The sequence below is a fragment of the Penicillium concentricum genome (genome assembly GCF_028827145.1).
Source record: "Penicillium concentricum strain IBT 3081 chromosome Unknown utg000006l_segment0_segment0, whole genome shotgun sequence".
In the NCBI taxonomy this organism is placed as follows: domain Eukaryota; kingdom Fungi; phylum Ascomycota; class Eurotiomycetes; order Eurotiales; family Aspergillaceae; genus Penicillium; species Penicillium concentricum.
The window spans coordinates 1,728,547-1,756,374 of record NW_026622759.1 but is presented as its reverse complement, the minus strand read 5'-3'; the positions used below and the strand labels follow the sequence as shown (position 1 = coordinate 1,756,374).

At 50.6% G+C, this 27,828-nt stretch overlaps 6 protein-coding genes across 6 annotated transcripts; 5 read left to right on the top strand and 1 right to left on the bottom strand.

Annotated features, from left to right (window-relative positions):
• Window positions 1–463: 463 nt before the first annotated feature.
• Window positions 464–13,608, top strand: N7517_010857 (uncharacterized protein; the record flags this gene model as incomplete). The annotated part of the gene is made up of 4 exons (XM_056728580.1): window positions 464–746; window positions 770–4,530; window positions 4,569–13,106; window positions 13,162–13,608. The coding sequence occupies 4 exons, from the start codon at window positions 464–466 to the stop codon at window positions 13,606–13,608; spliced, it is 13,029 nt and encodes a 4,342-aa protein (XP_056574395.1).
• A 438-nt stretch (window positions 13,609–14,046) lies between these two features.
• N7517_010856 (survival factor 1 family protein) lies at window positions 14,047–15,442 on the bottom strand (the record flags this gene model as incomplete). Its single annotated transcript, XM_056728579.1, has 5 exons — window positions 14,047–14,145; window positions 14,208–14,584; window positions 14,641–15,065; window positions 15,149–15,364; window positions 15,423–15,442. The coding sequence occupies 5 exons, from the start codon at window positions 15,440–15,442 to the stop codon at window positions 14,047–14,049; spliced, it is 1,137 nt and encodes a 378-aa protein (XP_056574394.1).
• A 398-nt stretch (window positions 15,443–15,840) lies between these two features.
• Window positions 15,841–16,353, top strand: N7517_010855 (mitochondrial 54S ribosomal protein uL11m; the record flags this gene model as incomplete). Its single annotated transcript, XM_056728578.1, has 2 exons — window positions 15,841–15,969; window positions 16,021–16,353. 2 exons carry the CDS (start codon window positions 15,841–15,843, stop codon window positions 16,351–16,353), a joined length of 462 nt encoding a protein of 153 aa, XP_056574393.1.
• Window positions 16,354–17,717: 1,364 nt separating this feature from the next.
• N7517_010854 (uncharacterized protein) lies at window positions 17,718–20,353 on the top strand (the record flags this gene model as incomplete). The annotated part of the gene is made up of 3 exons (XM_056728577.1): window positions 17,718–18,041; window positions 18,195–19,524; window positions 19,584–20,353. 3 exons carry the CDS (start codon window positions 17,718–17,720, stop codon window positions 20,351–20,353), a joined length of 2,424 nt encoding a protein of 807 aa, XP_056574392.1.
• Window positions 20,354–20,982: 629 nt separating this feature from the next.
• Window positions 20,983–22,056, top strand: N7517_010853 (putative mitochondrial carrier protein (Pet8); the record flags this gene model as incomplete). The annotated part of the gene is made up of 2 exons (XM_056728576.1): window positions 20,983–21,039; window positions 21,103–22,056. The coding sequence occupies 2 exons, from the start codon at window positions 20,983–20,985 to the stop codon at window positions 22,054–22,056; spliced, it is 1,011 nt and encodes a 336-aa protein (XP_056574391.1).
• Window positions 22,057–24,023: 1,967 nt separating this feature from the next.
• N7517_010852 (WD repeat protein) lies at window positions 24,024–27,569 on the top strand (the record flags this gene model as incomplete). The annotated part of the gene is made up of 8 exons (XM_056728575.1): window positions 24,024–24,060; window positions 24,115–24,193; window positions 24,335–25,559; window positions 25,616–25,832; window positions 25,906–26,855; window positions 26,912–27,000; window positions 27,067–27,262; window positions 27,315–27,569. 8 exons carry the CDS (start codon window positions 24,024–24,026, stop codon window positions 27,567–27,569), a joined length of 3,048 nt encoding a protein of 1,015 aa, XP_056574390.1.
• Window positions 27,570–27,828: the final 259 nt, after the last annotated feature.

Here is a 27,828-nt window from a genome sequence, read left to right as displayed (position 1 = left end):
CAGCGGTATTCCCAGAATAAGACGTTGAGGTCCTATTAGGACCCTAGGAACGAGAATGTACTTTGTACTTTGTACTTCAATATAAAATCCAAGGTGAAGCTTATACTTCGAAAGGAACGGGCCAGAGACGAGAGAGCCATGGATGTGCGTCGCATGGGGGTCGTGTCACGCTTAACCTAATGGGGAATAGTGTGCATCCCCTGAAGTAAAGACACGCCGCGTATCTTTTTAATCTTTAACAGACACCAGGATTCAGGACGGTAAAGGCCTGGAATTTATGCTTGCAATCATTTTTAATCTATTAGATTTCTTTCTTCTTTTCAGCCTTTGTCATTATCCTTTTGCTCTGTTTTCCTGCCCAACTCCCACTCGACGCGATCTCAACATTCCAAACACGATCCGCGCTCCTATTATTCCTTATCGCCGATGAACACTTCGAATTCGTCATAATAATATCGGCATCATGGAGGTCGCCTCATCAGGCGTGCCAAATGGCGTCTCAACACCAGAGACCGCAGCTATTGTTGATTCCGGTGCGGTCATTCAGTACTTGACCGAAGTGCTCCAGGTGACACTGGGAGCCCAGAGATCCGAGCTGGAAAGCGCTGGGAGCTTGCTTTCGGAATCAAAATACAATGAAACACTGCAGCGGTGTACGCGATTTGCCTCGGAAGCGCAAGTCGCTCTCTATGTGCAAAAGGACATTGTGACAGCGGAGGAAACCAACGGCGAAGCGGAGGACCAAGGTATGTCCAACCCAAGTGCTAAGACATTGGAAGATATGATGCTAATGATGCCGGTGAAGAAACAGCGGTACAATATGTCTACAACCTTTCCTCCGATATTTCGTCCGCTCCTACAACTGTGTCTTCGGTGGCTATCATCAAACGACCTGCTCCAATCGACATGAGCCTTCCAATAGCGTCGCAGGTCCAAGTCATGAATCTTCCCGGTCCCGCTTCTCTCAGCAATAGCTCCGGTCAGCAGGGGAATTCAATGTCGCCCTACCAGATCCTACACTTGATGATACACCATGGTCTCAGCCCTTACTTCGAATCCTACACTCGCAGCCAGGAGACGGCCGTCGGCACAAAATCAAAAACGGATACGGAGGCAAAGACTGGTATCCCGGGAACCAAGAAGAGATTCGCAGACTTGGAGCGGGGGTTGATAAACCTCCAGGAGAATGCGGAGATTCCAGCTTTAAACTTGCCTCTTCACGAAGTGGTACAGGCCGCTCTGCAGGATGCCGAAGCACGTGGTATCAAAGCATCGGTTGAGTTGATTCCATCGACGGTACTGGAGAGCAGCGCTTTCACAAATAGCATTCAGAACGTCGTGAACGGCTGGATTAGGTCCATCCAGACGATCACCAAGATGTCCCGCGACCCGGACAGTGAGTCTGCCTCTCCTGAGGTAAACTTCTGGCTATCCCTGGAGGCTGCACTGGAGGGAATCGAGGCCCAGCTTCTAAGCGAGGGTGTTCGCTTGACTATGGACATTCTCCGCCATGCAAAACGATATCAGCCGACTCTCAGTTTCGTGGCGGACACTGGATTGAAAGAGGCTACCGATTTGGTCCAGAAGTACAACCAGTTGATGCGAGACTTCCCTCTCGATGAGCTCCTCTCCGCGACTTCTCTGCAAAAGGTCCAGGAATCACTGAACTTGATTTTCACTCACCTGAATAAGAAGTTGAAGATTTGCCCCTACCCCATCAAGCGGGCACTTTCACTCGTCGAAGCCATCTCGGGTGATCTCGATAAGAAGATCCATGAGCTTATAACTGGACGTACAATCTTGCATCTGGATTACCGTGAGTTCCGGTCTTTGATGAAGACCACACAAGCCATCTGGCGTACTTGGGACGAGAACTTGAAGGAATTCACAAACGTTGCGCGTGAATCAACACGGCGTCGTAACGAAAAATTCATTCCGATCAAAATCAATGCGAGACACGACAAAACCCGCGAGCGGGTGCAGTACGTCGATACCTTCAGGATCAACCATGAACAGCTCCAGAAAACCATTATCAATGTCCTGGGACCCAACAGCTCTTCATCTAACGGGAATGGAGCTGGAGTTGATGCCGATGGTGCCGTGATAGTCGAGGAGATTGGCGATGTTGATGCAGTGGAGGAAGTTGCGCACGCCTACGCTTCTCTCAAGAACGTGGACGTGTTGGATGTTTCACCAGAGGGATCTCTTATCTGGGAGCAGTCCGAAATTGCTTACAGTGAGCGTACTTCCCGTGTTGAGAACTCTATCATTGCTCGTCTACGTGACCGTCTGGCTACTGCCAGGAATGCCAACGAGATGTTCCGCGTGTTCTCGAAGTTCAACGCTCTTCTCGTTCGTCCTAAGATCCGTGGTGCAATTGGCGAGTACCAAACGCAACTTATTGATAATGTCAAGCGAGATATCAGTGCTTTGCATGAGCGCTTCAAGCAACAGTACGGTAATTCGGAAGCTCACGCTATGGCCCAACTACGGGACCTGCCACCCGTGTCCGGCGCCATTATCTGGACCCGTCAGATTGAGCATCAGCTTAATGGCTACATGCGCAAGGTCGAAAACGTCCTTGGCGAGAACTGGCACCTACACGCCGAGGGCCAGAAGTTGCAGAATGAGGGTAACTTGTTCCGCAAGAAGCTCGACACCCGGCCTGTCTTCGAGTCATGGCTGTGGGACGTTCAACGGCGCCATTTTACAATCGCTGGACGGCTGTTTAATGTCGTGCGCAACCGATCAGCAGGAAACGTTTTGGAGCTGGCAGTCAACTTCGATGCTCAGATCATTGCTCTCTTCAAGGAAGTCCGCAATCTTATCTGGCTCAACTTCCAGGTTCCTCATGCTGTCAGTAATATCTCGAAGGAGGCGAAGCGTGTTTACCCCTACGCCATTAGTCTGATGGAGAGCGTTCGCACCCTGTTGCAGACGAATCGAGCAATTGCGTCGATGACCGGTGTCAATATGCTGCTCAACGGCTACATGAACGACACGCAGATTATGGTTGCTAAGGGTATCCCTCTCCGGTGGGAGTCCTTTGTCCATTCTTACGAGCTACATGTCAAGCAGTCAGCATTGGCAAATGGTGCCATCGAGTCATCTCTGTCTGGTCGTTCCGAAAGCAAGCATGTTCAATTTGTCCGCGAGTTTGCTATTTCGGCATCCACACTTCAGACGAAAACTACTGTGCTTGACACCATCAACGAGAACATTCAGAAATCCATCCATGAACTGAAGACATGTCCATACGACGCATCGGCTTTCAAGCAACGTTTGGACAGCATCCAAGTTTCTGTTGACAAGCTTAACCTCGAAAACTACGTGAACCTTGGATACTGGGTTGCTGAGCTTAATAGAACCATCGAGGCAATTCTGCGTGAGCGACTTCTTCGCGCTGTGCGCGAGTGGATCATCACCTTCAAAGGCAGCAACCATGAGGACTCGACTTCTCATCATCAGCTTGCAACGGCCGAAACGGATGCTTTGAATTACAAGATCCAGTTCCCTGAACTCTTCCACGAGATTCTGATGAGAAATCAAGTCCTCCACCTGGACCCACCGTTGCAATTCGCACGCGCAAGCTGGTTCTCCCACTTTGATTCATGGCTCGGTGTGATTTGCAACCTAGAAAAGATCAAACCCTCCCGTTACCAGATCTCAATTGGTGTGCAAAATGTTCGTCTGTCCGAAGTCTGCTTCTCCGACCTACCGCAAAATTGCACCGATGAGCTCAATCAAGTCTACAATGTTGTCGAGTCGAGACTGAAGGACGTGACGGAGTATGTCGATAAGTGGCTGCAGTTCCAATCGCTTTGGGATCTTCGGTCTGAGCAGGTCTACGAGATCTTGGGAGATGATCTGTCTCAATGGCTACAGCTTCTTCAGGAAATCAGAAAGAGCCGGGCTACATTCGATACTTCCGAAGTCAGCCGCGCCTTCGGAAACATCAGGATTGATTACGAGCAAGTCCAAACCAAGGTGAACGCCAAATACGACCAGTGGCAGCATGAGATTCTCGTAAAGTTCGGTTCCAAGCTTGGTGGCCGTATGAGAGAGGTTCATTCTGAGATTGCTGCTGCCCGCAGGGATTTGGAAGGCCAAACCCTGGAGGCTTCTTCAACGGCCCATGCCGTATCTTTCATTACCATTGTCCAGCAGTGCAAGCGCAAGACTCGAGTCTGGGAGCCCGAGGTTGATCTCTTCCGTCAAGGTCAAACCACACTCGCCCGCCAACGTTACCAGTTCCCGTATGACTGGCTTCACGTTGAGAATGTTGATGGTGAATGGGCAGCCCTAAACGAACTGCTTAGCCGCAAGAGCAAAATTGTCAACGAGCAAACTGAAGGCCTACGTGCAAAGATTAGCGCCGAAGACCACGTCATTGCCGGCAAGATCGCTGAAGTTATTGGCCAATGGAATGACGAGAAGCCGGTCTCTGGCACTATTCCACCCGAGGAAGCATCTCGTACCCTGAGCTCTTTCCAGTCTCGCCTCGAGTCTCTCCAGTCTGAGTTTGAGATGGTGTCAAAGGCCAAGGAAGCTCTTGATCTTCCCCCAAGTTCCGAGTCATCACTTCCCCCATTCTCGAGGAGGTCCAGGACTTCATGTCTGTCTGGGCTGCTCTAGCGACTATTTGGAATAGCCTCAATGACCTTCGCGATGGCCTGTGGACTAGCGTGCAACCCAGGAAGCTCCGACAATCTCTCGACAATTTGATCAAAATGACCAAGGAAATGCCCAGTCGCATGAGACAATATGCTGCCTTTGAACATATTCAGAATGTCCTTCGGCAGCTGCTGAAGGTCAATTCCCTTCTGTCTGACATGAAATCCGAAGCCGTCAAGGAAAGACACTGGCATAAGATTTACAAGAGTCTTAAACCCGACAAGCGTTTCTCTCTTGTCTCTTTGACTCTTGGTGATGTTTGGGATTTGCAACTCGCATCAAGTGATTCCATCATTCGTGCTATTATCGCACAGGCACAGGGTGAAATGGCATTGGAGGAATTCCTGAAGTCCGTTCGCGAGACTTGGCAAAACTATTCTCTGGATCTGGTACACTACCAGAACAAATGCCGCCTGATCAAAGGCTTCGATGATCTGTTCGCCAAGTGTAGCGAGAATCTGAACTCCCTTCAGGCCATGAGGCATTCTCCATACTACAAAGAATTCGAAGAAGAAGCCACATCTTGGGAAGATAAGCTGAACCGAGTCCATGTTCTTTTCGATGTCTGGATCGATGTCCAGCGACAATGGGTCTACCTGGAAGGCGTCTTCACCGGCAATGCTGACATCAAGCATCTTCTTCCTTTGGAATCGGGCCGTTTCCAGAATATTAACTCCGAATTCTTCACTGTCATGAAGAAGGTGTACAAATCTCCATTCGTTTTGGATATTCTCGCAATTGTTGACGTGCAGAAGTCCTTGGAGAGACTGGCTGATTTGCTCAACAAAATCCAAAAGGCCCTTGGTGAATATTTGGAGCGTGAGCGTGTCTCATTCCCTCGCTTCTATTTTGTTGGAGATGAGGACTTGTTAGAGATTATTGGTAACAGCAATGATATCTTCCGCGTTGCTAAGCATTTCAAAAAGATGTTTGCTGGAATGTCAGGCCTTGTCATGGATGACGATAACAATATTGTTGCATTCACCTCCAAGGAGGGTGAAGAAGTCCGCCTGAAGAAAGAAGTCAACCTCCTCAAGACTCCTCGGATCAATGACTGGCTCTCCGCGCTAGAGAACAGCATGAAGTTGACTCTGGCTGAGCTTCTTGGCGAGGCCGTTGAACAATTTGGCGTCCTTTACCATAGCAGCGATGTGGACCGAACAGCTTTCAATGACTACCTCTCTAACTACCCTGCTCAGATTGTGGTCCTTGCCAGTCAGGTTACTTGGACCAATGCAGTGCAACACTCGCTGGAAGAAGGAGGTGCAACTCTCCCCTCGTTGCACGGTTCCGAGGTTCGGATTCTCGAGTTGCTGGCTGCCACGGTGCTTGGTGAACTCGACCCGATCACTCGCAAGAAGTGTGAGCATATGATCACCGAGTTCGTTCACCAGCGTGACTGCATCTCCAAGCTCATCAGTCTCAATGCTACGACACCCACGCACTACCATTGGCTCCTCCAGATGCGTTATGTCTTCAACGATTCGGTCGATTTCTTGGAGCGCCTGTATGTCCACATGGCCAACGCTAAGCTCGCCTACGGATTTGAGTATCTGGGTGTGCCTGAGCGCCTTGTTCGCACGCCTCTCACAGATCGTTGTTTCCTCACCCTTACTCAAGCTCTTTGCCAGCGACTGGGTGGCTCACCCTATGGTCCTGCTGGTACCGGAAAAACCGAGTCAGTCAAGGCATTGGGTCTGCAACTCGGTCGTTTCACCCTTGTCTTCTGTTGTGACGACACATTCGATTTCCAAGCAATGGGTCGGATATTCCTCGGTATCTGCCAGGTTGGTGCGTGGGGTTGCTTTGACGAGTTCAATCGTCTGGAAGAACGTATCCTGTCAGCTGTCTCTCAGCAGATTCAGAACATTCAGATTGGTCTGAAGACTGGCGGAGATGGCGACAAGGCCCAAATTGAACTCGTCGGAAGACGACTCGCTGTGAACTCCAACACCGGAATTTTCATTACCATGAACCCTGGTTATGCTGGTCGTTCCAATTTGCCAGACAACTTGAAGAAGCTGTTCCGCAGCGTTGCCATGTCCAAACCAGACAAGGAGCTAATTGCGGAAGTGATGCTTTTCTCCCAAGGTTTCAAGCAGGCTAAACCTCTCTCCAAGCAGACCGTTCCCTTCTTCGACCACTGTGCTTCCCGGCTCTCCAAGCAGGCTCATTACGATTTCGGTCTCCGTGCATTGAAGAGTGTGCTTGTTAGCTCAGGTGGTCTTAAGCGCGCTCGTCTTGCCAACGCCGAGGGAGACCTAGGCCCCGAGGATGTTATTGAACCTCAAATTATTGTTCAAAGTCTCCGGGAGACAATCGCTCCTAAGCTTATCCGAGAGGATGTGGAAATCATGTTGGACATTCAGGTGAAAGACTTCCCTGGCGTGGATTATGTGCCCGCCAACTTCGAGAAACTCACCCAGGCGATCCGTGATATTGCTACCAAAGAGCAACATCTCGTCGACAGTGAGATGTGGATCACCAAGGCACTGCAGCTCTACCAAATTCAATGCATCCACCATGGTGTCATGATGGTCGGCAAGTCGGGAGCCGGTAAATCGGCTGCCTGGAAGATTCTACTGCAAGCCATGCAGCGCATTGAAGGCGTTGAGGGCGTCTCCCACATCATCGACTCCAAGGTCATGTCTAAGGAGTCTCTCTATGGTAACCTTGACAGCACTACCCGTGAATGGACGGACGGTCTCTTCACTGGAATTCTGAGAAAGATCGTAGACAATCTCCGAGGCGAGGACAGCAAACGTCACTGGATCGTTTTCGACGGAGATGTTGATCCTGAGTGGGTTGAGAACCTGAACAGTGTTCTTGATGACAACAAACTTCTCACTCTTCCCAACGGAGAACGTCTCAACCTACCTTCCAATGTTCGCATCATGTTCGAAGTTGAAAGCTTGAAGTATGCCACGCTTGCCACCGTCAGTCGTTGCGGTATGGTGTGGTTCAATGCCGACACTGTCACTCCAACCATGATGATTTCCAACTATGTCGAAAGCCTCAGGACAAAGACCTTCGAGGACCTGGATGAAGACAGCGCACCTGCGGGAACTGCAGCACTCCGGACACAGGATGCCCAGGACACAGTTGCAACAATTCTCAAACAGTTCCTGGAGGTTGATGACCTGGTTCTCAAAGCTTTGGAGGAAGCAAAGAAATACAACCATATCATGGAGTTTACGGATATCCGTGCTCTCAACACTCTCTTCAGCTTGTTGAACAAGGCCTGCCGAAACGTGCTCGAATACAATGTCCAGCATCCAGACTTCCCTCTGGACCCTGAACAGATCGAGTCCTATATGTCCAAGAAGCTTCTTCTCACACTGGTCTGGTCTCTTACCGGTGATTGTCCACTAAGTGACCGCAAGATGTTCGGCAAATACATCACTGGAATGTCTACTATCGATCTTCCACCGGACGGCGATTCATCTCTTATTGACTACGACGTCAGTCTTCCCAAGTCTGACTGGACTAGCTGGCATTCACAGGTGCCCACAATTGATATCAACACACATTCCGTCACTCAAACCGACGTCATTATCCCCACGGTCGATACTATCCGCCACGAGGATGTGCTGTACTCGTGGCTTGCTGAGCATAAGCCCTTGTTGCTTTGTGGCCCTCCTGGATCCGGTAAGACTATGACATTGTTCGCCGCGCTCCGAAAGCTCCCGAATATGGAGGTTGTTGGTCTCAACTTCTCGAGTGCCACCACACCTGACCTCCTGGTCAAGACCTTTGAACAGTACTGTGAGTACAAGAAGACTCTTAATGGTGTGGTGATGTCTCCGAACCAGATCGGCCGCTGGCTTGTCATTTTCTGTGACGAGATCAATCTTCCGGCCCCTGATCGCTACGGCACTCAGCGCGCCATCTCCTTCCTGCGCCAACTTGTGGAGCAGAATGGCTTCTGGAGGACTACTGACAAGACCTGGGTTACTCTGGATCGCATTCAATTTGTTGGTGCCTGTAACCCTCCTACGGATGCTGGTCGTACGCCGATGGCCGAGAGATTCCTGCGTCATGCGCCCCTGATCATGGTCGATTACCCTGGCGAAATCTCTCTCAACCAGATTTATGGCACATTCAACTCTGCTGTGCTTAAGATTCTTCCGTTGCTGCGTGGATACTCCGAGGCCCTCACTAGGGCTATGGTTCAGTTCTACCTGGAATCCCAGACCCGCTTCACGCCCCAAATTCAGCCCCACTACGTGTACTCGCCTCGTGAGCTCACCAGATGGGTTCGTGGTCTGTACGAGGCCATCAAGCCACTGGAAACTCTTTCTGTTGAAGGCCTGGTCCGCATTTGGGCACACGAAGCCCTGCGGCTATTCCAGGACAGACTCGTGGATGAAGATGAGAGAGCTTGGACAGCAGATGCTGTACGCCGCATTGCCTTGGAACATTTCCCTACAATTGATGAACAAGAAGCACTGAAGGGTCCGATCTTGTTCTCCAACTGGCTGTCTAAGAACTACGTGCCTGTTGAACAAGAGAGTCTGCGTGACTTCGTGAAGGCACGTCTAAGAACCTTCTGTGAAGAAGAGGTGGATGTTCCACTTGTGTTGTTCAACGATGTTCTTGAGCATGCGCTACGCATCGATCGTGTCTTCCGTCAGCCTCAAGGTCATCTTATCCTCATCGGTGTGAGCGGAAGTGGAAAGACAACTCTATCTCGCTTCGTCGCTTGGATGAATGGTCTGAAGGTCTTCCAGATCAAGGTACACGGAAAGTACTCTTCGGAAGACTTCGATGATGATCTTCGCAGCGTTCTTCGCCGGGCAGGATGCAAGGGTGAAAAGATTTGTTTCATTATGGACGAGTCAAACGTCCTTGACTCTGGATTCCTGGAACGCATGAACACCTTGCTTGCAAACGCAGAAGTCCCTGGTCTCTTTGAGGGTGATGAATTCTCCTCGTTGATGACTGCGTGTAAAGAAGGTGCCCAGCGTCAAGGCTTGCTCCTCGACTCGCAGGAGGAGCTGTACAAGTGGTTCACTTCGCAAATTGTGAAGAACCTGCACGTTGTGTTTACCATGAACCCGCCAGAGGAGGGCTTATCTTCGAAGGCAGCCACCAGTCCCGCCTTGTTCAACCGTTGTGTCCTGAACTGGATGGGTGACTGGTCTGACCAAGCCCTGTTCCAGGTCGGCTCCGAGCTCACTCAATCGGTCGATCTGGATAAGCCAAACTTCATCTCGCCTGATAGCATCCCAGTGGCGTACCGCGAGTTGGCTCTCCCGGCATCACACAGAGACACTGTTGTCAATTCCATGGTGTATATTCACCACTCTTTACATCGCTTCAATGGGCGACTTCAGAAGCAACAGGGCCGGGTCACTTTCCTCACCCCTCGCCATTATCTCGACTTTGTGGCGCAGTACGTCAAGCTGTTTAACGAGAAGCGCGAGGATCTTGAGGAACAACAGCGTCACTTGAACATTGGTCTTGAAAAGCTTCACGACACCGTCGACAAAGTGAGCGACCTTCGAGCTAGTCTCGCACAAAAGAAAACACAGTTGGAGAGGAAGGACATGGAGGCGAACGAGAAGCTGCAGCGTATGGTTGCTGATCAGCAGGAGGCAGAACAGCGGAAGCAGGTTTCATTGGAAGTGCAGGCTGCATTGGAGATACAAGAGAAGGAAGTGGCAACTCGGAAAGAAGTTGTCCTGCACGATCTGGCCCGGGCCGAGCCCGCTGTGCTGGAAGCCCAGAAGAGTGTCAGCAACATTAAGCGTCAACACCTCACAGAAGTTCGGTCAATGGGTAACCCTCCGGCCAGTGTCCGACTTGCCCTGGAAGCCGTATGCACACTCCTCGGTCACACCGTCGACAGTTGGAAGACAATCCAAGGTCTCATTCGTCGGGATGATTTCATTGCCAGTATCGTCAACTACGATAATGAGCGCCAGATGACGCGCAGGCACCGTACCAAGATGCAGAATGAGTTCCTCTCGAAGGAAGATTTCACATATGAGCGAGTCAACCGCGCCAGTAAGGCCTGTGGTCCACTGGTGCAATGGGTCGAAGCCCAGGTAAATTACTCTGCAATCCTCGACCGCGTTGGCCCTCTACGTGACGAGGTGGATCAACTCGAGGAGCAAGCCCTGCAAACCAAGGCCGAGGCTCAGGCCATCGAAAATACCATCAACGACCTCGAACGCAGCATCGCTACCTACAAGGCCGAGTACGCGGCCCTTATCAGTGAGACGCAAGCGATCAAGACCGAGATGAATCGCGTTCAATTCAAGGTCGACCGTAGTGTTCGTTTGCTTGACAGTTTGTCATCTGAGCGTGAGCGCTGGGAAGATGGAAGCAAGTCATTCGAAACCCAGATCAGCACCCTTGTTGGCGATGTCCTCATTGCGGCTGCATTCCTTGCATATGCTGGTCTTTACGATCAGCAATTCCGTAAAGCAATGGCTGAGGACTGGGTCCACCAACTGGGGGCCTCTGGCATTGACTTCAAGCCTCATAACCCTATCACGGAATACTTGTCCAATGCCGATGAGCGTCTGACCTGGCAGAGTCATTCTCTTCCCGTTGATGACCTTTGCACAGAGAACGCCATCATCCTCAAGAGATTCAACAGATACCCACTTATTGTTGATCCGTCTGGCCGTATTACAGAATTCTTACAGAAGGAAAGCAAAGACCGCAAGCTTACTGTCACGAGCTTCTTGGACGATTCCTTTGTCAAGCAATTGGAGAGCGCGTTGCGTTTCGGAAACCCCATTCTTATCCAGGATGCCGAGCACCTGGACCCTATTCTCAATCACGTTCTCAATAAGGAATACCAAAAGACTGGTGGTCGTGTCCTCATTCAATTGGGCAAGCAAGAAATCGATTTCTCGCCATCCTTCAAGCTCTTCCTATCGACCCGGGATCCATCTGCCTCGTTCCCGCCAGATATTTGCAGTCGTACAACCTTCGTCAACTTCACTGTCACCCAAAGCAGCTTGCAAACACAGTCATTGAATGATGTCCTCAAATTCGAGCGGCCCGATGTCGATGAGCGTCGCAACAATCTCGTCAAGATGCAAGGAGAGTTCAAGGTCCACCTTCGACAACTTGAGAAACGTCTTTTGCAAGCTCTCAACGAGTCCCGTGGTAACATTCTCGATGATGACAATGTCATTGAAACTCTTGAAACTCTCAAGAAGGAGGCTGCCGATATTTCTCTCAAAATGGACCAGACCGAAGGCGTTATGCTCGAGGTGGATAACGTTACTCAGAACTACAGCATCATTGCCCGTTCGTGCAGCGCCGTCTTTGCGGTTCTGGAACAGCTTCACCACCTCAACCACTTCTACCAGTTCTCTCTGCAGTATTTTGTCGATATTTTCAACTCTGTTCTCTACCAGAACAAACGTCTTGCCCAGGAGAAGGATCATTCTGCACGTGTCCAGATTATTGTCAGGGACTTGTTTATCAACACCTACAAGCGAACCTCGCTAGGTCTCGTTCAGAAGGATCGCATCACCCTTGCCATCCTACTTGCTCAAGCTACTCCATTCCCCATGGACAGGACCATTCTCGACCGCGTCCTAGATGAGACAGTAGTGGATACGGATCTTTCAACTGCCGTGGACGCCCGCGACCAAGTGATGACGAAGTTGGCCAACATGTCCCTCTTCAAAGACCATCTTTCGAATATCACCCAAGAACAGTGGGATCGCTTCTTCGACGAGGAGCTTGCAGAGAACGTCGTTCCCGTTATGTGGGACGAGAGTGTATCTCAACTCGACCAGCTCCTTCGGTCTTTGCTCCTTGTCAAGATCTGCCGCATGGACCGATTTGTGCCTAGCGCTGAGCGCTTCATCGAGGCCGTGTTCGGCCGCGAGCTCTTCGAGGGTGGTGCCGACCTCAAAGATGTAGTTGACCAAGTCACTGCAACCAGACCCATCGCGCTCAGCTCCAGCCCTGGCTTCGATGCCAGTTACAAGGTCGATGCTCTGGTCGAAGCCACACGCGCAACCTGTGCCAACATCGCCATGGGATCCAACGAAGGTCTCGAAAGCGCCGACAAGGCCATCAGCAACGCAGCTGCAGTCGGTAACTGGGTTCTGGTCAAGAACGTCCATCTGGCGCCTGCTTGGCTGCAGAGTCTTGAAAAGAGACTGGATTCCCTCAAGCCACACAAGGAATTCCGCCTCTTCTTGTCTATGGAATCCAGCCCTAAGATCCCAGTCAATTTGATCCGCGCCTCGCGTGTGCTGATGTACGAACAGCCAGCGGGTGTGCGTGCAAACATGAAGGATTCCCTCTCTTCTTTGAGCGTCAGAGCCAGCAAGGCTCCCGTCGAAAAAGCCCGTGTCTACCTCTTGCTCTGCTTCCTGCACGCCGTCGTCCAGGAAAGACTTCGCTACGCACCAAGTCTTGGATGGAAGGGATTCTGGGAATTCAATGACAGCGACGTAAGTGTCCCTACATCTAATTATTCATCATTAAGATACTAACGTTTACCCCCAGTACGAATGCTCAGCCTTCATCATCGACCACTGGGTCGATTCAGTATCCCAAGGCCGTTCCAACGTTGCTCCACAGAAGATTCCATGGGAGATGATCCGCACTCTTGTCGCAGAGATGTACGGTGGTAAAATCGACGATGCGGGCGATTACCAGCAGCTCGAGAACCTGGTCAATAGCTTCCTTACACCCGCCGCCTTTGAAGACGGATACAAGCTCGTCTCCGGTGTCGAGAACGATAACCTTTTGTCTCTGCCGGAGACCACTAGTATGCGCGACTTCGTCGCATGGGTTAACAACCTGCCCGAGCGTGAACCCCCTACCTACTTGGGTCTCCCTGCCAATGCCGAGAAACTCTTGCTGGTCGGCCATGGCCGTAAGATGATTTCTGATCTCTCGCGGGTTACGACTCTGCTTGATGAAGGAGAGCAGTTGATGGTCGATAACTGATTTGTACTTGTTATTGTGTATTTCTTTCTTCAACGTTCCTAGATGGGTCGTATTCTTGTTCTGAGTTCAATTGTACTGTATTCAGCTTTTGCTCCTTTCTTTGTACATTTTTCTATGAGAATCCGTCCGATCTTTCCTGTACAATCACTTGTAACTTTCACCTCGTTGTATTCTGCACGTATCATTTTACATATTACGAGTCCCAATGAAGCTAAGTGTACTCTGTATCTACGAAGGCATTTTCAGGATATAGTCAGAATAGCATTAAGTATCATGTATACAGTCTGTGGATTATCTGGTCCGCATGATGGAAGAAACAGTCAAACCGATCCTCTAGACATAAACGTAGCAACACGGAAATCATCACAATGAACGCCAACAATAAGATCCCGCAAGGGAGAATGAGGTCCTATGTACGCGAGTTAAGCGGGGCAGCCTTTACGAGATGAAGGTGGACTCAGAGAACATAGTTCCCTCCTCGGTGATCTCCTCGTCGCCGAGCTTCATCTTCAATGACAGCTTGTCCTGGGGCGAGTACTGCGCAATAAAGTTAGATATGATTCTTTTCACAAACAAGAAATGAGGGAAATGGTGCATACCTGGAAGATGTAAGGCCGAGTACCGGCAACACTGCCAGCAATGCTCTTAATGAAGCCTGGCACTTCGGCCATAACGTCGATGCGATCCATTCGCGGGCCGAGGGGACCGTCCACCTCAGCTGTGAGCTCCTTGCCGTCGGTTGTCTTGCCGCTCCACTCCCACTTGATGGACTTGGGCGCGGGCCAGTCACTGCCTTCGTCTTGGCCAGTTTCTGTGTGGGTCACTTTGTTGTGTGTGCCGGCGTAGATGACCTCGCCATCCTTGACAATACCACCGACGTTGACCGTCGTGGAGCCGTAGGAGGGGGGAGTGGTGTACTCCATCATGACGGCGGAGTAGGTGGGGGTCTGGAAATTGATGAAGTTCCAGCGGGCGGCTGTGTTTTTTTTAGTACGGGGTTATTCTGCTCTATTTCTGCACAGGGCTTCTTACCAGCGTGGTGAGGCTTCATGCCCTGCAGGGCCATGATGAAGACACCACGACCTCCAAGATCGTAGGTCTGATCCTTGGTGGCGATGCTACCCTCGACGGAGCATCGGGGCCAGAAAGCGTGGCGCATAGAGCCCCATGGGTTCTTGGCGTCGGTTCCGAAGTATGAGGTTCCGTCCGTGCCGATAACGAAACCGGGTGCAGTCTGGGTGAACTTGAGATCGACCAGGGCGCCGCCGTTGACGGTGGACTTGATGGTGTAGGAGTTACCCTCCTCGTTGAGGGTCAGTGACAGGTTGTCGGCGCCGAAGGAGAGCATGCTCTCGTCGAACATGTAGTTGGAGAGCGGGTCCGAGAACCACTTGTTGTCGCCCTTTCCGCTGCGGTCGAAAATCTTCACGTTGAACTGGGCGGTGGTGTGGATTCCGCTGTAATCGCGATCAAGTTTCAGTGTCAGCTGCTGCAGATTTTTATTTCAGAATAGAAGCTTCAAGCTCTGGGTGTTCCTTACACAATGTTGCTGTAGATAACCTGCACGAAAACCAGGGTTCCATTGTCGGCCATGATGTAGAAGGTTTGGGTCTCAACATTGGTGTAAGAGTATGCGCGCCAGCGCAGAATCTCCTTGTTCACATCGGAGAAGGGAGTTGTCTCGGCTTGCTTCGCAACCGAATGGATAGCCTCTGGGCCATAGATAGGCTCCTCGGTGCCCACCACGGCGGAGAGACTGCCCGCATGGAATCGGTCAGTGTAACCCCAACAGAGAAGGGTCGATCGGAACGTACGTTGACTTCAGCCAGTTCATGATTTCGATAAGTTTGGAGACTTAGAAAAAATGGAGAAGAAAGAAAAAGGAAAAGGGAGGTGAAGGGGAGATCGACACGCGGGGCCCGAGAGTTCTAGTTCGGATGTCGATGGGACTCTCCGGATGATATGGAGATGCACCAAATGGTTGATTTAAAGGATGAGAGTAGAAAGAGTCGATCTAGATATTGAAAATATCAAGATCAAAATGAAGTCAAATGAATTAAGGAGCTGAAGAAGCTTTTGAAAAGAAGAGAATAGCAGGGTACCTTATGACGTTGGGCCATCTCTCTCGCTTCCCACCTTGGCCAATCAGCGTCGACACCTGAAAATCTGCAAATCTTCCAAATTTGATCTCTCTACTTTTGGCCTTTTGGACAAATATCACATATTCTCATCATGTCACGAAACGCATTGGCCAAGGACGTCTTTGTTAAGCTCATTGTTGGAGCTGGTCAGGCCAGTCCCAGTCCCCCTGTTGGTCCGGCCCTGGGAAGTAAAGGTGTTAAGTCCATGGACTTTTGCAAGGTCAGTCTTTGTTTACCCTTAGCTGTTTCAATATATTAACCATCTCCTTAGGAATTCAATGCCCGCACAGCTCACATCAACACCGGTGTCCCAATTCCCGCGCGTGTTACTGTCCGCCCCGACCGATCTTTCTCCTTTGAACTCCGCACCCCAACCACCACCTACCTTCTGCTCAACGCGGCCAATGTCGAACCCCGAAAGAACCGACTGCGTGGTGCGATGAACCCCGGCCACGATGTTTGTGGCAAGATCTCCCTTAAGCACGTTTACGAGATCGCCAAGCTCAAGCAAACCGAGACGCGGTTATCAGGCTTGTCCCTGGAGGGATTGTGCAAGAGTGTCATGTCCCAGGCCAAGTCCATTGGTATCCAGGTCGTCCCCTGAGCACAAGGACACAAGACTTGTATAATTATTGATCATTCCAGTAGTGCTCCAAGGGGCCTACTTGTTTTGATTTGAATCCTTTTACCCGGCGTTTTCTGGGAAATGGGGGGTTTTTTTCCTTCCCCCTGCTGTACGATACCGATTATTTTTATTTTCCAGTTTGTATGCCATATCTGTCAATCCAAGGGATAATTTGCATCGAAACTTGCATGGGGTTTAGAGTACTTAGGGTACTAGGTTTACTAAGTGTACTTAGAGTGACTTGTTAAATGTCAAATATAGACCGGTTAATCAATTGACTTCAGGCTATGTGATCACACGCTCAATCCCACCATGCAAAGTTGAGACACCGGGCTTTTAGAGCACGTTTCTGAGAACTGGTCGGTGATTAAATGGCCAAGAGAAAGACTATGGACTATGAGGTCACCAACTTCAAGCCCGGAGCGGAGAACTTGGCATATGTGACTCAGTCCGACCTCTTGGCACAGCCAAGAATGTGTACAACGTAGACATCTCATGATGCTTGGCATGAAGTTTAGGAAAGAGTCTGGAGAATCTGGAGAGATTTGGGGGTCTGATAAATATGGCTGGGGAAGCCCTCTGTATGGAGTAATGGAGTCACCAGATATACTAATCCTATTTAGGTAATATTCCAGATGGCCCAAGACCTGGCCTGCAGGTAACAATGTAATCCTCCGTACGTAGACCGGGAAGTCGGCACGAGGTCATCATCTTTCAGCTCTCCGCCGCCATCCGCCTTATGAGGTAAGGCATTTTCTCAAGGTAAATTATAGTAAATTTAACATATAATTGACATGTCCATCTGATAAATAAAAAATACTACAAAAAAAAAAAAGTACAACATAGAACTGTTAGAGAGAGTAAACCCCCCCCCCCCACTCGCCCCCAAAAGTCAAGTTTGCCTGAGGCCCAGACTCTCTCAATATCTCCCCTCTTCTCATCTTTCTTTTCTTCTCTTCATCCTCTTCTCTACATTTTATTTAGAATCCGGGATACCCGGATTTCCGGATTCCTTGACCAGACCCGGGGTGTTCTTGATCGCATTCGGCGGAAAAAAAAAGTTAAAATAGGGAAAGATTTGCCTCTCGCATAACTCTTTTAACTTATTGGACTTTGAGAACCCCCAATTCTGCGAACTTTGACAGCATCTGAACTGGTCCTCAGTTCGTGATCTAGGATCTTTCAAAGCTCCCGTCGTGAGGGGCATGTGTTCCACGTTCCGAGCTGGTGTCGAAGACTATGACGTCTGAACTGACTGATACCACACCCAAGATGGATTCAGGTATGTCTTGGCTGATCGCTTATGATGCTGTATCCTAAATTCTTTGCCAACCGTCTGACGCATGTTTATCTCTCCAGAATCCCATACTATGCACGACCCCGCCAAGATTCCCGGCCAGGCCCCGGAGCCCGGTGACGCCGACGCCAAGTCCAAAGCCCAGCCTACCCAGGTCCGTTTCTCCTCTATTACAGAGGAAATTGAACCAGATCAACCCGGACTGTCCCCTGTACCAGAGCAACCGCTACGATCTCTATCAGAAGAGCGAAAGCAAGCTTCGGATGAGGAACAATTACGGTCGCTGGCGATGAGTATGCAGGGCGCACAGCTTCAGGAGTCGCGCCTGCGCAACTTCTCTTTTGACCCAATGTCTCTTCCTTCCTCCAGGGTATGTCATATCTCTCTCTGATTTGCTATCGGATGTTCTTCCGAGTGTTCCAATCTCTTCTTGCTTCAAAGGATATCTATTTCCCTTCGTCCGGCTCTGAGAGACTTGGGACGGTGGCAACCTCGTCATTATATTAACTTTGGATCTTTATAGGTTGCATCTCGAGACTCGAGTGTTCGTAGCGGACATGGCACCGGTGCCTTTGCCTCTCCACATGCGTCTCCTCCGGTTTCTGCTGTACAGTCACCTCCTCTTACTCCAGCTGCAACGCATTCTCGCGAAGGCAGAACCAGCGAGAGTGCCTCTCTGAAATCTACCAGCCGACCCCACGTGCAGACTAATTTCACTCCTGAAGCATCACCACCAGTCGGATCGACCGACCAGAACGGCTCGTCTAGACCCTCATCCTCCCGACCCGTGTCCACCGATCATCTACCCACCAGAAAAAGTGAAGGTTCGGATCGAGCTCCTCATGCCATTCAATTACCGAGACATCGTGCACAATTCTTTATTGGAAATGATGGGGGCTCCCAAGAAGAAAGCCCCCCGCCCACTCCAAGAGAGTCTCTTACCCCGCCAGGGATTATGACCCCTGTAGGCGAACCTAATGATCCATATGCGCGCCACAAGCGACCACCCCAGTCCAAAAACCTTGCCCAATTGGATCCCCGGTTTATCTTCAGCGGTCGGGATGTCAAGCGAGCACTTCGTCCGGGAGCTCCCCGATCCACCAGCGCAAGTGACCTCAGCAAATCTAGTGACAAGCGGAGTTTATTTGGTTCCAAGAAGGAGCAGGGTGACAAGCTCCAGGGCCACCAGCATCAGGGCTCTATGTCTGATCTGAAACGATTCTTCAAAATTGGCCATCGCAGTAAGCGATCCGAGTCCCCGTCGTCTATGCCTAAGAAGTCGAGTCGATCATCTGGAAAGTCCACTCCGTATCAAATGGCTCCAGACAATGTTCCTTTTGCCGATGATCATGGTCTGAATTCCAAGTATGGAAAGTTGGGCAGGGTGCTCGGATCTGGAGCTGGTGGCTCCGTGCGTCTTCTGAAGCGCAACAGTGACGGCGTCACCTTTGCAGTCAAGCAATTCCGAGACCGTCACAACTGGGAGACCGTGAAGGAATACTCTAAGAAGGTGACTGCAGAGTTCTGTATTGGCTCCACCTTGCACCATGGCAATATCATCGAGACTTTGGATATCATCCAAGAAGGCCCTCGCTGGTACGAGGTCATGGAATATGCGCCGTTCGATCTGTTTGCTATCGTGATGACAGGCAAAATGAGCAAGGAGGAGATCGCCTGCTCTTTCAAGCAGATTTTGAGCGGTGTGGCGTACATCCATGGCATGGGTCTGGCCCATCGTGATTTGAAACTGGATAATGTGGTGGTGAATGACCGTGGCATCATGAAACTCATTGATTTCGGAAGTGCCGTCGTGTTCCGCTATCCATTTGAGAACGACATTGTCCCTGCTTCAGGTATGTATTCTTTTATACTTTTCGGTCATAGTTGATGGTTATTGATTCGTATGAAATAGGTATCGTTGGCTCAGATCCCTATCTTGCCCCCGAGGTCTACGATGAGAAGAAATATGACCCCCGCCCCACGGATGTTTGGTCGCTGGCGATCATCTTCTGCTGTATGACCTTGCGCCGGTTCCCATGGAAGCAACCGCGCATGACCGACAACTCATACAAGTTGTTCGTTTCCAGCCCGACCCCGGGCACCCCGGTTCCCGAACCTGACAACCGCCGTCGGCCCAAGTCGACACCCGATCTTCCTTCCCAAGGCCACGACAATAAACGTTTGACTCCTCGCTCGAGCGGACCTTCCGATCAGTCTGGATCGGAGCAGAATGGAAACGGGAATGAAAACACAGACGGAAACAAAGCAGAGCCCTCTCAGAAGGACGGTGATCGCTCTCCCGATGCTGCTCAAAAACAGATCAGCGAAACCAGCAACAGCCCCCATGAGCGGCCCACCCGCACGACCAGCAAAGAGGCACCACCTCCTCTTCCCACATCATCCCAGAATTCTGGGCAGCGCCAGGAAGTCATCAAGGGCCCGTGGCGACTTCTCCGGATCTTGCCGCGGGAAAGTCGGTACATCATTGGCCGCATGCTGAAGACCAACCCGAAAAACCGAGCGACACTCGACGAGGTAATGTCGGATGAATGGATAAAGAACATTCATGCATGTCGACAGGATGGGACTGGTGAAATCATCAGTGCCCCCGGTCACACTCACGTCCTCGAGCCCCCCGCCCAAAGCCCTGCCGTGGCCAGCAAAGCTACGAGGGCTAAATAATTATCCCTTCTTTGTATCAATTTCTCCTCGTGTCTATATATCCCCTTTATCCTTTGAGAACGGGGTGGCACTTTTGCCCCTTACCTTTCGCGTTTACTGTGTGATTCCCTACGAGTACTGTAGATGATTTTGGCGGTCTCCCTCATTCCCCGGGCCATGTTTGAGATGAGTTGATATTCTTGAATAAACTTCTGTGACATTTTCTCGCCCTCGAGTTTCTCTTGTGAAGATCTTCAAGAAAACGGAGCACTGGCTCTGGCTCGACGGTGAATGTTACTGATAGACTTGATGTGGGATCTCGATATGTTTTTTTTTTTTTTTTGTTTTTTTCCCCTTTTCAGCATTCTATTGTCAAAGCTCACGCCTGAGAGAGCTTTACTTTCTTAACTAGTAGATACATGTCAATACACACATACAACATACTGTATATTCTTTTGGATTGGACCTGTAGCAGATATCGGCGATATCGGCGATATCGGGTGGCCTCACCGCGGAGCAAAAGAAACTGCCAGCCGCGGAGCTTCTCCGTTGAGCCCGCTTCTCTCTAAACATACTTGCTCCCTTCCTACACCCAATTGGCCATGATCTTGTGATAGAACGATTTCCACATCCAATCATATCTTACAAAAATGGCCCAACCTGACGGGGAGCCATTGGTCTCCTCCCTGTGGACGAGGTCACTAATTGTAACCTTCACCCAAGCTCTTCCCAGGACCGAGGATCCCACTAACAGCTCTACAACTATATAGTCCGGCGCAATTGCAGGTCTCACCGTCGACTGCTCCCTCTACCCCCTCGACACCATCAAAACCCGACTCCAGAAAGCACGCGACCACACCGCACCTCAAACTAAAGTCTCACTACGCCAAACCTTCCGCGGTATCTACGCCGGCCTCCCATCCGTCCTCTTTGGCTCCGCTCCCTCCGCTGCCTCCTTCTTCATCGTCTACGATGGCGTCAAGCGCACCCTCCTCCCACCCCAACCCATCGGCAGCAAACCCAACCCCCAATCCCGCTCCCACATAATCCTCACACACTCCCTCGCCTCCTCCCTCGGCGAAATCGCCGCATGCGCCGTCCGCGTCCCAACAGAAGTCATCAAGCAGCGCGCCCAAGCCGGTCTCTTCGGCGGCTCGAGTCTCCTCGCACTAAAGGACATCCTCTCCCTGCGACACGCGGCCCCAATAAATACAGCATCGCCCTCAACCCCAGCAGCGAAGCGCGGCTACAGCCAGGTCATCCGCGAACTCTACCGCGGCGCAGGTATCACAATCGCCCGCGAGATCCCCTTCACCGTGCTGCAATTCACAATGTGGGAGTCGATGAAGGAAGCTTACGGCAAGCGGTACCTGCGAACCGCGGAGACGGCCTCGTCTCTCGCCGAGACGCAGATCCCCGCTTCGACGAGCGCCATGTTCGGCAGTGTTGCCGGTGCTATTGCGGCTGGTTTGACTACCCCGCTAGACGTGATTAAGACGCGGGTTATGCTTGCGCGACGTGGAGACGGGGGCGTTGAGGCGCCTGTTCGTGTTAAGGAGATTGTGCGCGGGATCGCGCGTGAAGGACCAGGTGCTTTCTGGCGTGGTATTACGCCGCGTATCACCTGGATTGGTATTGGTGGGGCTGTGTTCCTGGGGAGTTATCAGTATGCTTCGAATACTCTTGAGGGACGTCGGGAGGTGCAGGCGGAGAAGGGTCTTTGATTGGATATTTTTGGCCTTGGGGTTTGTATATTATTGCTATATAGAAGGTTGGAAGAACATAAATTCTAGATCCTGGGAAGCGAGTTCGTTTGGCAATTATATATGTCATTTTGTTTACTTGCGACTCCCCGGCTGGGCGTTAAGCATCTAGCTCAGTTCCTGGGCTTGTTCGGCAGTCAGGAGTTCTTCTATCATCTTTTTGCGCAGGAAATCGTGGTCTGCACTCAAGCCTAGGACAACAAGCTTGGGGGACTTGTTAACCGTTTCTCTCAATTTGAAGATGTAGATCTAGTTATATACGCAAAACCTGCCTCACTAATCAACTACCCATTCCATCCTCTCCCCAACCTCAACACCAGGCCCAACAACGAACGTTCCAACCCGCGCCCTGGCCTTCTCGGAACTACATCCCCGCTGAGCTAGCTCGTCCGCGTGGATAATAACCTACCGCCCCCACCCGCACTGCTAGACATGTACCGTGAGACTCTGATTGCGGTGGAAAACACCTAGTACGCGTTGCGGTATGATAAGGTAGAGAATCTCCAGCTTGCGCAGCGGGTTTCGATATCCGCGTCTATGTCTGTGTCTGTGACTAAGGTTCTTGGTTGTTTGTAAGCAGATCTCGATCCGTCTCGGAGAAGTAGCCGCCTTCTGGATGCGGGTGGAGGTTTAGCGCATTGATGGTGGACTAGATTGCGGGTGGCTCTGCTTCTTGGGTTGGATTTGGAGGTGGGTATGGCCGGGTTTTTTTTGTTGAGAAATTGAAATGTCCATTCTCCTTTACGTTCGTCCTCGGGGCATATGATAGATAGATATATTATAGAGGTTGGGGAGATGGGGGGAGAGACACTGGGGGTGTAACAGTGGCGAACAATGACGAAGAGTATACGATGTTTAGCCTTGTCTGGATCTTATACTCCTTTAAATAGGTTAGATACCCCACTATAGAAACTTGTTTATTCACCTTGATAGTGTCTGACAGTATATAGTATGTCTATACTAGGACTGGGCATACTCTTTAAGTGAATAGCCTTTATCAAACCTTATCTGAGGCCGAGTACATCTGGATATATTAACAAAAACACTTAGTCTACAGCAAATATGTCTATTATACTTCAAGAGGCATCATAGATGCTAGATAGAGTTCTTCCTAAGTGCACCTGGCAGCTTACTAGAGCTTACCTTCTTGGCAAAAGCGGTCTCATCGCATGCCATCAGCAGAAGTAAATAATCAGCCGATCAACCTGGAACTCGTGCTGATCTTCTTGAGATACAGGTGATGTACGCCTTGTCCCCTGTTGCCTGCCAGGCCCTCGATCTTCGAACAGATGCGAACTGTAGCCTTCTCAGAGCCCCAAGCCGACCCCTGTCTTGGCGATGCAGCCCATGGTTTGGCACGAGCTTAAGGGTCTCCATCCATACGGGAGCAGAAACGGCTTTTGATTTGACGGCAAATCTGTTGGATCTTAGATTTCCCTCAAGTCATTTGGGGGTTGGATGATTTCTGAAATGAGGGATCTTGTGGGTCTGTAGAGTAATATATATAGTTGCATATCTCTAAGGGGGCAGTGTATAGTGAAATAGCCACAAATAACCGAGCATCCCAGAAAGGGAAATGGGAAGTTTCCCTGAATGAACTAGAAAAATATTTCGATCAGTTTTATCCTACTTCAATCAAATTAGCAATCCAAGGTTGTATTTGATACTGCCCTGAAGCAAAATCACATAGGCAGCGAAGTATAAACATCCGCCCCTGGCGCCTCCAAATCTGGGAAACTTCCCCTCATTCAAGCATCTTCTCTTTGTCGCCTCTTTTTTTTTTTCTCTCTTGACCATTTGAACTTCATTTTTCTCGCGAATGGCCCTCTGACGTCTACGTCCCCAAATCTCAACGTGCGATCGGCCAGGGCAGATAAGCTCCGCATTCGCATCTCCGCAATTGGTTTCACTCCTTCAACGCTGCATGTATGGCACGAAAACTGAGCCACCAGAGGGTCACCTATGGTAAGTTGAATCCTGTGTATTCTTCTCTCAGATCGCTAACTGGCTCTCTGCTAGTCCTCCCTCTACCTGATGCGCCAGGTGGCCACCGGTTGGGGGTCAATGGTCTAACCGTCGATCGCCAAAACTCCATCCTGTAAGTATCTCCCCTTTATTATGCTGGGATCCTGGATTCAAATTTGAACGGTTGCCACGTTTGCGATCACGATCTTTTGGAAACCAGGCCCCCCTACACGTGGGTTGCACGGATACTAACATGGTGTGTCCCCTCTCTCAGATACTCCGCGGGTCGCGACGGCGTCATCTGTTCCTGGGATCTCGACTTTCCTCTTCCCTCGGCCCCCGAGGAAGCGTCGCCTCCTGACCAAAAGCCTAGACCGACTGGCTTCAAAACCCAGGTTCAAGCGCATAGCCACTGGATCAACGACATAGTCTTGGCACAGGACAACTCCGCTCTCGTTTCCGCCTCGTCCGACACAACCGTGCGACTCTGGCGCCCGCATTCCGAGTCCACAGAAGTGCCAGAGCGCATTGGAAAACATACTGATTATGTGAAGGCCCTGGCGAGCCCCGGGAGCCACGCCACTTGGGTTGCCTCGGGCGGTCTCGATCAAAAGGTTTATCTTTGGGATTTGAATGGCGGCGGGGAGGTTTTGAACATCAATGCCGGTGGAGAAGATTCCACAGATAAGGGGTCTGTTTATGCGCTGGGCGCGGTCTCGTCGGTGCTCGCTAGCGGTGGCCCTGAAAATGTCGTCCGAGTATGGGACCCCAGGTCCGGGAAGCTGGTGACCAAGTTCGTCGGCCATACGGACAACATTCGTGATATTATGATTAACCAGTCCGGCGATACAATCCTGACGGGATCGTCTGACCAGACGATCAAGATCTGGTCTCTCACGGCGGGTCGATGCATGAACACCCTGACCATGCACAATGATAGCGTGTGGTCTCTTTACTCAGACCACCCTGATCTCTCTGTCTTCTATTCAAGTGACCGATCTGGCTTGGTGGCGAAGACCGACATGCGAGGGTCGGCCGATCCCGACCAGGGCATCAGCGTCGCCGCACTACAAGAGCACGAGGGCGTTGTCAAAGTTGTGGCGGCGGGAGACTACATCTGGACAGCTACCCCCAAGTCTAGCATCCACCGCTGGCGAGATGCTGACACCACACTTGGAATCGAGCCGCCGCCAGACCCAGCCCAAACTACAGACTCTGCCACAGCGCCCGCAACCCCTCCAGAGAAGGGACCCAAGAAGATTCCATTTAATTCTGTTTTGCAGTTATCAGCGACCTCGATTCTCGGTGGCTCATCCCGTAAACTGAATTCTACGGAGCCTAACCTGGAAACAATTGGCCTAACGATCCCGGTTCATTCACAGCCCGAGGAAACAATTGAAGGCCAACACGGCTTGATCAAGTGCTTGATGTTGAATGATCGGAGACGCACACTTACTCAGGATTCGGCAGGAGAAGTTGTTCTCTGGGACCTGCTGAAGGTAAGTTGGTTACATCTCAGCTGACAAGTATACGACATCCACTGACATGAACCTAGTGTATCCCTGTCCAAAGCTTCGGCAAGCGTCATATAGACGATGTTGAGTCGGAGGTTAACACCGTTGATAGTATTGGACATTGGTGTACCGTCGACGTGCGTACTGGCCGGCTATCAGTCATTCTGGAGCCCAATCGCTGCTTTGACGCAGAAGTTTATGCCGACGAGATCGATTTGCCACTATCTGATCTGTATCAGTTTAGAGACGATCAAAGAAGTGAGTATCCTATTTTCTTTTTGCTCTGCTGTCAACCTTTGCGAATATTATTTACCATACTGACAACACGCAGTCAATCTCGGCAAATGGATTTTGCGTTGGCTGTTTGCTCCGGTAGTGGACGAGGAAATCCGACGAGATAACGAATACCGCGAAGCTGCCACCGCGAGAGCAGAAGAACATGCTCGACTGAATCCGCCGAGTACATCAGTACCTGGCGACGATATCCCTCGCAGCGTTGGCATCCCGATATCAAATTCTCATCTCAGAACGAATCTGCGTTCCAGCTCAGATTTCCCCGGTAGCCCGGGCGTCGGCTTTGGAATCAATGTTGGCACACCATCGTCAAACTACTTGAGTACTTCCATGCAGAGCAATCCCCCGTTCCCAGGGTTTGAACCAGAAACACCTGATGCCATGCCAACAAATTCCCACCTCGATGGCGGGCCATCATCCTTCTCATCAAACGACTATTTCTCGAAAAGGCCTCTAGCGGCTGCACAAACAGACGCGGACAAGTCTCTTCTATCTCCGTCGGATACGAACTCAAATGCAGGAGTTCCCCAATCCCCCGCAGAGCCCGATAAGGAAGAGCGGAAGAAGGGTTCACTATTTGGAAAGAAGTTCCAAATGAATTTCCCTAAGAAGTTAGGTCGTAATTCTACGGAGACAAAGCCTCAGATATTGGAAGAAAAGGCCGAAGAGTCCGAGATCTCCTCCATCAAAGAAGAGAAGGTGTATGAGCCCAATCTCTGTGGTGTGGTTGACCGCATGCATGATGATTATGAAGAATTCCTGGCTACAAATCCAGGTCGGGAATTGGAGACGGCTCTTTTGCCCAGTGGTGACGATGAATCCCCGCGACTGGAGATTCCACCTCGAACTGCAGTCTTCATCCAGGAAGAAACCGGCGATACTGCCGTTGCTTCGGATCTATACAGAGGTAGCGTGGACCGCATTGGCGAAGACCTCGAAAGACTCAAGAAGTCAATTCCTCATTGGCTTGGTGAGCTTCTTCTGAAGGTGAGTCTATTTTCCCGTGATATTTTGCTTTCTCTCTTGCTAATCATTCGTTATAGAATCAAATCCCCTTCAAGGAGCAGGTCAAAATTGCCTTTGTATTGAAGCCCTTTGATGATACCTTGCCGCCAGTCGTCAAGCCCGAACCGTATGTTTCGGATCTTCTCTCCCCTTGTACTGGGTGTTGTTGGTGAAACTAATCTCGTTAATACAGGCCGGCTCCTAACGGCGCCCCTCCGGGCACTATGAACACCAATAACAATGGCTCTCGTCTCAATGCCAACCGCATGCTCCGAACGAAGAAAATCCTCGCTTATGTCGCAGAGCGCATTGACCCTGCAAACCCGGATGAACCAGCAGAGTCCATTATGCCACCAGAGGAGTACCTCGAGCTCTACTGCCAGAAAATGGTAATCTCCCCCTCGTTTTGTACAGTCAATCATACTAATCGTCTCCCACCAGCTCTGCCCACCAAACATGACTCTAGCAACGATTCGCACGCATCTCTGGCGCACCTCAGGAGATATGGTCCTCCACTATAAGACGAACGGCAAGAAAGAGATTCACCCTCCCCGGTCTCTCCTGGGAATTGATGAGAATCACGTCCTCGCGGAAGAAACCCCTGTGACGAACGGGGATAGCAATGGACATGCACCCCCTGGTAGTATCCATTCCGTGACCAACTCTGGCTCTATCGCAGGCTCTGCTATTACCTAGTGAGAAATACTAGTCCATGGGACCTTTCTGGTCTCCTATTTATTGTTTCCCTTTTCCCTGTTCCTTTTTTGTTTTCTTCAAACGGTACATTTGATATTTGGCCTACGCCAATCCTGTATGGATCTCCAGTACATATGGGCGAGATATTTATTTTTTGCTTTTTTTCTTTGCTGTATCGCATCTCCTATTTCTCTTCATATGGGTGTTAGCGCATCTGCCTTGCTTGGCTATTGCTTTGGGCCTTTCTTTTTTGCCTCGA